The sequence below is a fragment of the Trichomycterus rosablanca genome, chromosome 11, assembly GCF_030014385.1.
Source record: "Trichomycterus rosablanca isolate fTriRos1 chromosome 11, fTriRos1.hap1, whole genome shotgun sequence".
NCBI classification, from domain to species: domain Eukaryota; kingdom Metazoa; phylum Chordata; class Actinopteri; order Siluriformes; family Trichomycteridae; genus Trichomycterus; species Trichomycterus rosablanca.
The window spans coordinates 28,039,311-28,052,439 of record NC_085998.1 but is presented as its reverse complement, the minus strand read 5'-3'; the positions used below and the strand labels follow the sequence as shown (position 1 = coordinate 28,052,439).

The following is a 13,129-nucleotide window of genomic DNA, read 5'->3' as shown; positions in this document are numbered from 1 at the left end:
CGGAAGCCCTGTGATGAATTGATGCCATGTCCTGGGTATTTTTGCCTTGTGCCTGGCGTTTTCCCAACAAAACCAGACCTGCTGTAACCCTGAAATGAAATTTTTTTTATTTATTATAACATGCTTAAACTGTCTGACAGTTTTAAAAAGGCTTTGTTACTGCACTACAAGGGTGACTTAAGTACAGTGGGGCCAAAAAGTATTTAGTCAGCCAATAATTGTGCAAGTTCTCCTGCTTAGAAAGATGAGAGAGGTCTGTAATTTTCATCATAGGTACACTTCAACTATGAGAGAAAAATGAGAAAAAAAAATCCAGGAAATCACATTGTAGGATTTTGAAAGAATTTATTTGTAAATTATGGTGGAAAATAAGTATTTGGTGAATAACAAAAGTTCAACTCAATACTTTGTAACATAACCTTTGTTGGCAATGACAGAGGTCAAACATTTCCTGTAAGTCTTCACCAGGTTTGCACACACTGTAGCTGGTATTTTGGCCCATTCCTCCATGCAAATCTCCTCTAGAGCAGTGATGTTTTGGGGCTGTCGCTGGGCAACACGGACTTTCAACTCCCTCCACAAATTTTCTATGGGGTTGAGGTCTGGAGACTGGCTAGGCCACTCCAGGACCTTGAAATGCTTTTTACGGAGCCACTCCTTCGTTGCCCGAGCGGTGTGTTTGGGATCATTGTCATGCTGGAAGACCCAGCCACGTTCCATCTTCAATGCTCTCACTGATGGAAGGAGGTTTTGGCTTAAAATCTCACGATACATGGCCCCGTTCATTCTTCCCTTAACACGGATCAGTCGTCCTGTCCCCTTTGCAGAAAAACAGCCCCATGATGTTTCCACCCCCATGCTTCACAGTAGGTATGGTGTTCTTGGGATGCAACTCACCATTCTTCTTCCTCCAAACACGACGAGTTGAGTTTTTACCAAAAAGTTCCATTTTGGTTTCATCTGACCACATGATATTCTCCCAATCCTCTTCTGGATCATCCATATGCTCTCTGGCAAACTTCAGACGGGCCTGGACATGTACTGGCTTAAGCAGGGGGACACGCCTGGCACTGCAGGATTTGAGTCCCTCTCGGCGTAGTGTGTTACTGATGGTAGCCTTTGTTACTTTGGTCCCAGCTCTCTGCAGGTCATTCATCAGGTCCCTCCGTGTAGTTCTGGGATTTTTGCTCACCGTTCTCATGATCATTTTGACCCCACGGGATGAGATCTTGCGTGGGGCCCCAGATCGAGGGAGATTATCAATGGCACCCATTTGTCTTCCATTTTCTTACAATTGCTCCCACAGTTGATTTATTCACACCAACCTGCTTGCCTATTGTAGATTCACTCCTCCCAGCCTGGTGCAGGTCTACAATTTTCTTCCTGGTGTCCTTCGACAGCTCATTGGTCTTGGCCATGGTTGAGTTTGGAGTCTGACTGTTTGAGGCTGTGGACAGGTGTCTTTTTTACAGATAACGAGGTCAAACAGGTGCCATTAATACAGGTAACGAGTGGAGGACAGAAGAGCTTCTTAAAGAAGAAGTTACAGGTCTGTGAGAGCCAGAAATCTTGCTTGTTTGTGGGTGACCAAATACTTATTTTCCACCATAATTTACAAATAAATTCTTTAAAAATCCTACAATGTGATTTCCTGGATTTTTTTTTTCTCATTTTGTCTCTCATAGTTGAAGTGTACCTATGATGGAAATTACAGACCTCTCTCATCTTTCTAAGTAGGAGAACTTGCACAATCAGTGGCTGACTAAATTCTTTTTGGCCTCACTGTATTTATTTATGATCAAACACCCTAATTAAGTATTTTATTTATTTATTTATTTATGTACCTTGGAGCCTGTACAATTTTTTTTTTTCTATTTTTTTTTTTTTTGGTTGTTGCTTATTTCAGAATGTCAGACATAAAATTATGTCTGAAAATCATTTTTTTCATTATTTTATTAGTTTACCTGCATATGGCACTTGGGTGGCACAAAGGTAAAATAGCTAGCTAGCTAGCTAGATAGATTTTATTAGTTTACCTGCATATGGCACTTGGGTGGCACAAGGGTAAAATAGACAGATAGATAGATGGATGCATGGATGGATGGATGGATGGATGGATGGATGGATGGATAGATTTTTTTAGTTTACCTGCATATGGCTCTTGGGTGGCACAAGGGCAAGATAGATAGACAGACAGACAGACAGACAGACAGAATTATTAATTAAATAGGCTCAAGGTGCATAAAAAATATTAAGTAAGTTTTGCAGTACAATGTTGGTAGGTAATAAATATACTGTATATGCAATATGTAATATAATAGAAGAATTACAAGAGTGTCATACACTGCCACATGTACACGAGCCCAATACTGAGATCCAGGGATCCGGGGTTCGAATCTCAGCGGTGATGTTGCATGTACATGATTTGGCTTATGTCCGAGAAAGGGGTGATGGCTGAAACAGCCTAGGCATTAGGAGGTGCACTTGTCAATGTACTTTCAGTACTGGTCCCAAGTCTGGATAAAAATAGAAGTGGTGTGTCATAAAGGGCATTTAGTGTAAAGACTGTGCTTTAGTGTAACAAAAGTCAGGTATGTGGACCTGGTCCGCTGTGATGACCCCTGTATACGGGAGCACCCGAAAGTAAATAAAAGTTTACCTGCATATACAGTTGGACATTTTACAAACTAGGCCTGAAAAATTATGTTACTGAGCCACATTAAAGCATTGATGTACTACAACCATGGAAATAAGTCTATGGACTTTTTGTGTTATCCCTGACTGTTTCAGTTTTTTATAGGAGGTATTGTATCTATTTATAAAATATGAAATGGTTCAATAAAATCAAATCAAATCAAATCAAACCAACACTTCTCACATCACACCTGAAAGGTTTTAATTTAATTTTAAAAGTAAAAAAGCTATTTCAAATCAGATTCTGTTAAACTGGGTGAACATCACAGTGAGAGAAGTGAGAGGCTGAACTCTGGAAGCCTTCAAAAAGGTTGAGCCAGGGTGCCGAATGTCGATACACATTGCAAGTTCTCTGAAGCAATTATCACCTGCATTAAATGTACAAGTGAGAAGCTGTTTCGTTTGAGAAAACACACACAGATACTGCCAGTTCCGCATGTGTTCTGATGGGGCTATGATGTAGACACTGTTGATAGATTTGGTAGATCTTTCTCTCGCTAAGCCACCACTCAGATCAGGCCGCAGTATAACACTGAGACTGAAAGTGAACAGTTAAAGATTTCAGTTCATTCCTTTATAAAACATAATGCGGCGCCACCCAGGTGGTGCAGCGGGATATTCTGCTAGCACACTAACGCAGAGATTCTGAACTCCTCGGTTCGAAACTCGACGTTGCCTCCGGTCGGCTGGGCACCATCTAGCGGGCATAATTGGCAGTGCCTTCAGCAGATACTAACAGATACTAATACTAAAAACCCACCTCTTTACCAAGCACTTAAGCTGACTTGTACTAACTTACTAACACTATTAAAAAATAATAATAATAACCACCAACTGAGTGTTCTTGGACTGTTGTTTACTTAACTAGAGTAAGGTAATGTTTACTATGGCAGCACTTCTGTAAGTCGCTCTGGATAAGAGCGTCTGCTAAATGCCATAAATGTAAATGTAATTGGCCACCGTATCTGCAGGGTGGGGGCCGGACTATGTGTGGGTGGGTGGTACTTCATACGCTGTGTAAGGACCCTGATTGGCGGAAGAGTGCATGGGCGAGAAGAGGAGGGTTGTACACGTGTCGGAAAAGGCGTGTACAGCGACGTGCTCTCCTCGGATGCAATCGGGTATCTCTCAGCAGCGGAAGACAAATTGAGTGTGCTAAATCGGGAGGAAAATGGGGAGAAAATGCATTAAAAAAATTATATTAATAATAATTGTAAAAAATAATTCAATAATTTAAGGTCAGCACAGTGGTGCAGCTGGCAGGTTGGGTGCCAAACAGCGCCAAAGAGTTTATAGTTTGCCTCCAGGGTTACCTAGGTGTAAGGGTACATTTCTGAAATCCCTAAATGTGTCAAATCTAGGGTGTATTTTCACAACACAGCCAGTGTTTCTGTAAGCCTTATTAGTTTAGTTATTAATGATGAACGTATTTGATAAATTTAATGATAACGTAATTGATAAATTTGTAAAAACATGACACATGCATTATGCATTATTCTGCAATGTCTTCTTGTTAAAATTTTTATGTAAACACATTTTCAATTCAGGGACAACAGCCTAGTGGTTAGGGTACTGGACTAGTAAGTAAAAGGTCACTGGTTCAAGTCCCACTACTGCCAGGTTGTCACTGTTGGGCCCTTGAGCAAGGTCTTTAACCCTCAATTGCTTAGACAATATACTGCCACAGTAAGTCACTTTGGATAAAAGCGTCTGCTACATGCTGAACATGTAAATAAAACAGATGTCATCTTTCAATTCAATACAGGTCAAAAAGTCATTGCTGTCCTTTTTTGACTGTTCAAACGTTTTTTTTATTTAGAATTTTAGCTTGTAGCTACAAAAATACAAAAGTCTCTCTCACTCACTCACTCAGTTTCTCAACCGCTTATCCAGTTGGGGGAAGGGGGGTGCTCGCGCCTATCCCAGCTTCTCAATGGGCGCAAGGCACACAGTCCATCGCGCCAGTCCATCGCAGGGCAGACATACACACACACCCATTCACCTGTAGGTCAAATCTGTGTCTCCAATTGACCTGACTGCATGTCTTTGGACTGTGGGAGGAAACCGGAGCTCCCGAAGGAATACCATGCAGACTCGGGCAGAACATGCAAACTCACAAATGCAGATTCGTCTCATATTCACACTTTGATGACGTTTTACCACACTGCTCAAGGCAAGCGTTGAGTTTCAAGGTACCACTGTAGTTGTATGTGCCCTCTCAGTGTGCATCTCCATGACACATAAGATAATAATAAAGGTTAATCTAAATCTTTTTGTCTTACAGAGCCTAGGCATGGCACACTTTGTGTGGATCTCTCCTTTGCAGTGCATCCTGTGTGTAGGACTAATATGGGAGCTTATTGAGTTTAATAGCTTCTGTGCCCTTGCTGCAATCTCACTACTGGGTGTCATACAAGCCTGCCTGTCTCATAAAATGGGCCCCTACAAGTAAGTTCATCTATTTATATTCGTAGTACCACAGTAATTTGTGCCTCAGGTTTGCACATTTTTCTTGCTTTTTATTTTACCTCTCCCACTGATATCTACATTCCAGCCATGTTTTACACCGGGCATGTTCAGTGATGAGTCTGTACAGGTAGCTCAGTTCATCTGTTCTAATCATTAGCTTGGTTTGCCTTGTGCTTTTGAAAAATGTAAACAAAGCTAGGCCGGGCTGGCACTGGCATCTTTTGAGCTACGCTCAGTTCAGACAACATGCTGTCTTCATTTTCAGTTTTTTTTCTCTGTGGGAAAACTTTTCTTAGCCTGTGGCATCAGTGAGCACAGCCAGATGACCTGAAAATGTTTACCCTCTTTAAATGTTTTCTTTTGTTTCTTCTCTGTTTGAACAGAACACAAAGAATACAGCTCACCAATAAGCGTTTGGCTTTGACTTCAGAGATCATGGAGAACCTGCACTCAGTGAAAGCCTATGGATGGGAAGAGATTATGGAGACCATCATTGGGAACATCAGACAGTAAGAGTAAAATAGTAAATTGTAGTCTTTACAGATAAACATTTGGGACAGAAGGGGTGGCAGAATACCACTGAAATGCCATAGATGCCACCTTCACAACAAGTCAGTTTCTGTTTTAAGTGTTTAAAGTTGAAAACAACCGGAATCTAGAGACTGGAACACACAAACAAAAGCAGTACATTTAAAAGTACATTTAGTGTAAAACTTGACTACCCTCGGTTGCAACACAAGCTCCCAAATTTTGGGCGGCACAGTGACACAGTGGGTAGCACTGTCACCTCACAGCAAGAAGGTCCTGGGTTTGATCCCCAGGTGGGGTGGACCGGGTCCTTTCTGTGTGGAACTTGCATGTCCTCCCTGTGTCTGCATGGGTTTCCATCCACAATCCAAAGACATGCAAGTGAGGTTAATTGGAGATATAAAATTGTCCAGGACTGTGTTTGACATTAAACTTGTGAACTGATGAATCTTGTGTAACCAGTAACTACTTGTTCTGTCATGAATGTAACCATAGTGTGTAAAACATGACTTTAAAATCCTAATCAATAAATAAATATATACCTCCCAAATTTTTACTGGCAACTGGAAGCAACAATTTTACATATAGATTTATAACATATAGACAATTAGTGCTGCATTGTTAATCAGCTTTGAACAATACAGTGGCCTACCACTGTGAGTGCCAACTGTGTTTTAAAAGCAGAGACTAGGATCTTTAGCTTCGGTGGCGGAAAATGATGTATTTGTAGCACATAATAGCTAAGGCCCTACTTAATGAAAAACGTTAAATCGATAACGACACAAAACTTAGATTTAGAATTTCACAGCAAAGTGCATATTTTCACAGCCGTTTCCTGCGTAATATGCACTTTGCTGTGAAATTCAAAATCTACGTTTTGTGTCGTTATCGATTTAATGTTTTTCATTTGCGAACCATTCAAGTGGCTCATGCTTACTGGTTAATTTACACTATGAGATGGTCCTAGCAATCCTACGGCAATTCAGTTTGCAATCAGTTAGTCAAAATGTCCAAGATGTCGTCTAAAATCTAAAGCAGCTAAAAACACGACTCGGGTAAAAAAACTTTACTTTTTTTTTCGGGTAAAAAAACTCCCAACCAGTTCTGTGGACGCAGAGGGGGTGTGTCAAAACACGGAGAAGTATTTTCGTATTTGAGACAGAGCTTCGCACCGTATTTTAGGTTTACATTTAACTGTTAAGGTAGGCTACGCTGTGTATTGTAGCTTCCATTTATTCTATCATTCAATTTATGAGTGTAATTTAATGACCGCTGTGAAATGTGGCACATTTATTTAAAAATCCATGAAATCTGTTATTTTTCTAAAACAAGGTCTGTGAAATTAAGCACATTTTCCTGTGAATTTAGTAAGACCCTAATTATAGCATATATTAACATTCTGGAGAATCGTAGGCTTTGCTTTACTTTCTTTATGTGTAGGAAAATGTATATGTGCACAAAGTAAGGTCCATAAAGAAATGGTTTTGTGTGAAAGAACATTACTTGCCCTAACAGATTCGTAACCTTGACTTCATGAATTGGAACTCAGACTGTAAACGATGCTTTATCACCACCTAGCCTCACCACTATTATCATCATCTCACTAATGCTCTTGTGGCTCAGTGGAAGCAAATCCATGCAGTTCTTTTACAAATTCTAATGCAAAGCCTTACAGAAAATAGGTGAGTGAGATAGCAGCAATGGGTGGGGGTGGGGGGGTTTGGCAACTGTTTTTAGTGTTATGGTTTTAAAAAGGCAGATTTGTGTAATAACGTGTTGCAGTTGTGTCATAAATAAGCTTAATAAGTAAAGTAAGACATTTCTTGTAACCACAGTAGTACTGTTTTTAATTACATTTTTAATTCTATTAATTAGTAAATGTAGAGAATTATCTAACGTGTGTTTTTCAATTGTCCTGGTTGCTTTCAGAGAAGAGGTCAAGTTGACCAGGAAGATTGGCTCACTGCGCTACTTCTACAGCTCTGCCTATTTCTTCTCTGCCATTTGGGTAATCATAGCAGCAGTGTTGCCCCAGGCCCTCACCACTGGCATTACAGTGCGGCGCATCTTTACCACGCTCTCATACTGCATGGTGCTACGCATGACCGTCACACGCCAGCTGCCCGCTTCGATTCAGATGTGGTACGACACTATCAGGCTTATATGGAAAATTGAGGTAATGTATATTCATCTATTCCATTGTATATTAAATTCACTTGATCTACACTTATCAAGCATTTTATTAGGCACCCCTATCTGGAATGTACATTCCTTGATTAAAGCTACACCTTACATACAGTTGAACTTTGTGGGTATACAATTATGGTAATAAATAAACGTATATGGTTTTAATAATAGTTAGAGACACCCAGTTGGTGCACTGGAAATTATGCTAGCCTGCTACTGCTGGGATCCAGGGTTTGAATCACCAGTGGTAGTATTGGCTGGTCGGGGATCTAGATGGCTGAGGCCATTCTGCGACCCCGACCAGAATAAAGCTGAGGTAAAACATGAAAACGAATGAATGAAGTATAATTAACATGCTTAATACCCTGTGTCACTGTCCTTTATTCATCTGTTTCCTATTTATCAATCCAAAGGGACCCCCCATAGGACTCCAGTTGAAAAGCTGATGTTTAGGTGGTGGACCACTGCAATGACACTAGTATGATATTGACATGGCGGTGTATGTTGTATACATGTAGCAGGTGCAGAAGTGTTGTTGGGATTTTTAAACACCCTCATTGTCAATGCTGGTAGAATAGTGCTCCAACCAAAAATAAAGCGAACAGCGCCTTGTGATCAAAAATCAGCCACTGATATAAGACTAGCGAAAGATTAACCCACATTGTGCATGACAAAAGAAAGTAGATATACACTGATTGGACATTACATTATGACCACCTTTCTAACATTGTGTTGGTCCCCTTTTTGCTGCCAAAACAGCCCTGCAACTGTGACGCACTGTGTATTCTGACACCTTTCTATCAGAACCAGCATTAACTTCTTCAGCAATTTGAGTTACAGTAGCTCGTCTGTTGGATCGGACCACACGGGCCAGCCTTCGCTCCCCACGTGCATCAAATGAGCTTTGGCCGCCCATGACCCGGTCACCTGTTTACCACTGTTCCTTCCTTGGACCACTTTTACTGACCACTGCAGACTGGGAACACCCCACAAGAGCCACAGTTTTGAAGATGCTCTGACCCAGTCGTCTAGCCATCACAATTGGGCCCTTGTCAAACTCGCTGAAATCCTTACGCTTGCCCATTTTTCCTGCTTCTAACACGTCAACTTTGAGGATAAAATGTTCACTTGCTGCCTAATATATCCCACCCACTAACAGGTGCCGTGATGATGAGATAATCAGTGTAATTCACTTCACCTGTCAGTGGTGATAATGTTATGCCTAGTTGGTGTAGTTTCTAACTGTTCACCTACAGTGACTGCTAAAGGGTTAGGTACATGTAATCAGTATTTTTAACTCCAACATTGCTGTACATGATACACTTATACCAGAGCAACACATTATAATGTCATTACCATACACCGATCAGCCATGACATTTAAACCACCTCCTTGTTTCTACACTCACTGTCCATTTTATCAGCTCCACTTACCATATAGAAGCACTTTGTAGTTCTACAATTACTGACTGTAGTCCATCTGTTTCTCTACATGCTTTTTTGCCTGCTTTCACCCTGTTCTTCAAAGGTCAGGACCACCACAGAGCAGGTATTATTTGGGTGGTGGGTCATTCTCAGCACTGCAGTGACACTGACATGGTGGTGGTGTGTTAGTGTGTGTTGTGCTGGTATGAGTGGATCAGACACAGCAGCGCTGCTGGAGTTTTTAAATACCGTGTCCACTCACTGTCCACTCTATTAGACACTCCTACCTAGTTGGTCCACCTTGTAGATGTAAAGTCAGAGACGATCGCTCATCTATTGCTGCTGTTTGAGTTGGTCATCTTCTAGACCTTCATCAGTGGTCACAGGACACTGCCCATGGGCCGCTATTGGCTGGATGTTCATGGTTGGACTATTCTCAGTCCAGCAGTGACAGTGAGGTGTTTAAAAACTCCATCAGCATTGCTGTGTCTGATCCACTCATACCAGCACAACACACACTAACACACCACCACCATCATGTCAGTGTCACTGCAGTGCTGAGAATCATCCACCACCCAAATAATACCTGCTCTGTAATGATCCTGGGAGAGTCCTGACCATTGAAGAACAGCATTAAAGGGGGCTAACAAAGCATGCAGAGAAACAGATGGACTACAGTCAGTAATTACAAACTACAAAGTGCTTCTATATGGTAAGTGGAGCTGATCACAAGGACAGTAAGTGTAGAAACAAGGAGGTGGTTTTAATGTTATGGCTGATCAGTGTATATGTTTTCAGTTAAAAGACCAATTATTTACCAATTACTGCTCTTTGTTTTAATTTGCATTGTATTTTTCTCCTACAAACTTGCTGAATGCTTTTGAACAGAAGTTTAAATAAAGGCAGTGGGCAGACTGACATTTATCAGATTGTTTTTTTCAGTGAAAGCCTTAGTGTCTTAAACTGGTGGGTCCCATACGACAGTATAGAAAAAAAGTTATGTCGTACATCTTATCAATGCAAGGCTCCTTAACAAATGTGACCACCCAAGGGCTACTTTACACATACTGAGATTCAAGCATCAGTCAATACACTTTACAACTGTCTTGGTTTTTTCAATGACTCACTTATCTTTTATAGACAAAAGTGCTTAGACTGGCACTTCTTTTTTTTGTCCCACACTAAGTTTGGCCCAAAGTGCATGAACTGTCATTCTGTGGTTCAGAACTGCCCGGAACGGCGGATTCTTTGTATCTTTCTATAACTGTGTGTACTGTCCTCAAACAAGGCAGGACTTCACTCAATGTGTCTAAAATTGTATTCTAATGTATCTTAAAATATGTCAAATTTCTCCTCTAGGATTTTCTTAGCAAAGAAGAATACAAAATGATGGAGTATGACCTTAGCATTACAGAGATGAAACTTGAAAATGTCACCGCTTCCTGGGATGAGGTAACTTTTCCAAAGCCAATATGATTAACTAAACTGATGCCAAATCAATATGGTTTTTTTTTTTAAATAAAAGTTAGCCTTAATAGGTCTCAGTAATAATAAACAAATACAATAAAATAAAAATTATTTTCTCCACCTACCACACCTGTGGTGCTTGGTTGATTACCTTAGACAAAAAAAATCAACACTTTTCTTGGGTGGCACAGTAATAGACTACCATCCAGGGCTGGAATTCCCAGTGGTGCTATTGTCTGGTCGGCATCTACATACAGACACGATTGACAATGTTTTTTTTTTTTTTTTTTGGGGGGGGGGGTCATATAGTGTATGCAATCTTCTTTTAACTGCATGTTTGAATAATTCTGAAATAAAGAAAGAGTAAGAGACACAATTCAGTAGTGCAAAAAGTTCAAATAATTGTATACATGTAAAGAGCCCACCTGCCATACAGATCGGTTGAGTGACTTGGTTAAGAAATCCTGTCTTTCTGCCTTCCCAAATACAGCCTACCCAAAGAGGGGGCATGGAGGCGCAGATGATTCACGTGTCAGTTCCTTTTAACTTTCCCTTTCTATTATTTTGTCCACTGTATTTTTTATTTGCATATCCCATTTTTGTTGGTTGCTTTTTAGACAGTATTGATCTACCTTGGTTGAGCTTCCTGCAAACCGGGTTCCTGTTTCAATTTTTGCATGTGCAGGGCTACACCTGATACCTCAGCGACGACGTGTGATTGGCCCGTTACAATATATGATAGAAAATTGATTGTTTCAAGTGATGATGAAAACAAATTTTTTTCAAATGGTGTTTCATAATTTTTAGTGTAGCTTTAGCTAATATGCACAGTGGTTATATTAATTCTACATAATTACAAGAAATAGTGCTAATAACAGCGGTAAAAACACACGCTGGAACCAGAGCTGGGATCTCGAATACATCGTATCAAGTCTCAGCTCTGCCTGCTGGCTGGGCTGAGCAGCCACATGAACAATTGGCCTGTTGTTCAGATAAGGGTGGGATATTAAAGCTCTGCTGGCTGATTGATGGCGCCTGCACAGAGACGGGAAAAGAGTGCTGTCAGGGTGTGTCTCTCCGTACACCGTGCTGATCCGCATTGCACTCGTCAAAGTGTGGGTGACAAAATGCATTCGGCTGCTTCCCACGTGTTGGAGGGGGCGTGGGTTAGCTTCGTTCTCCTCAATCAGAGCGGGGATCGGCATTGGTGGAAAGGAAGCATGACGCAATCGGGCAATTGGATGCGCTGAAAGGGAGAAAAAGGGGAGAAAATGCATAAACAAATTTTATATATAAATATATATATATATATATACTGTATATATACAGTATATATACAGTGTATCACAAAAGTGAGTACACCCCTCACATTTCTGCAAATATTTTATTATATATTTTCATGGGACAACACTATAGAAATAAAACTTGGATATAACTTAGAGTAGTCAGTGTACAACTTGTATAGCAGTGTAGATTTACTGTCTTCTGAAAATAACTCAACACACAGCCATTAATGTCTAAATGGCTGGCAACATAAGTGAGTACACCCCACAGTGAACATGTCCAAATTGTGCCCAAAGTGTCAATATTTTGTGTGACCACCATTATTATCCAGCACTGCCTTAACTTTCCTGGGCATGGAATTCACCAGAGCTGCACAGGTTGCTACTGGAATCCTCTTCCACTCCTCCATGATGACATCACGGAGCTGGTGGATGTTAGACACCTTGAACTCCTCCACCTTCCACTTGAGGATGCGCCACAGGTGCTCAATTGGGTTTAGTCCATCACCTTTACCTTCAGCTTCCTCAGCAAGGCAGTTGTCATCTTGAAGGTTGTGTTTGGGGTTGTTATCCTGTTGGAAAACTGTTTTCGAAGGGAGGGGATCATGCTCTGTTTCAGAATGTCACAGTACATGTTGGAATTCATGTTTCCCTCAATGAACTGCAGCTCCCCAGTGCCAGCAACACTCATGCAGCCCAAGACCATGATGCTACCACCACCATGCTTGACTGTAGGCAAGATACAGTTGTCTTGGTACTTCTCACCAGGGCGCCGCCACACATGCTGGACACCATCTGAGCCAAACAAGTTTATCTTGGTCTCGTCAGACCACAGGGCATTCCAGTAATCCATGTTCTTGGACGGCTTGTCTTCAGCAAACTGTTTGCGGGCTTTCTTGTGCGTCAGCTTCCTTCTGGGATGACGACCATGCAGACCGAGTTGATGCAGTGTGCGGCGTATGGTCTGAGCACTGACAGGCTGACCTCCCACGTCTTCAACCTCTGCAGCAATGCTGGCAGCACTCATGTGTCTATTTTTTAAAGCCAACCTCTGGATATGACGCCGAACACGTGGAC

General features: G+C 41.2%; 1 protein-coding gene across 1 annotated transcript in view; it reads left to right on the top strand.

The window, feature by feature from the left end:
• Positions 1-13,129, top strand: part of cftr (CF transmembrane conductance regulator) — a 58,413-nt gene that overhangs the window by 7,585 nt on the left and 37,699 nt on the right. Inside the window, exons 6-9 of the mRNA XM_063004614.1 lie at positions 4,979-5,142; positions 5,547-5,672; positions 7,621-7,867; positions 10,662-10,754. Of these exons, the coding sequence (XP_062860684.1) occupies positions 4,979-5,142; positions 5,547-5,672; positions 7,621-7,867; positions 10,662-10,754 (630 nt within the window). The remainder of the gene's footprint in view (positions 1-4,978; positions 5,143-5,546; positions 5,673-7,620; positions 7,868-10,661; positions 10,755-13,129) is intronic.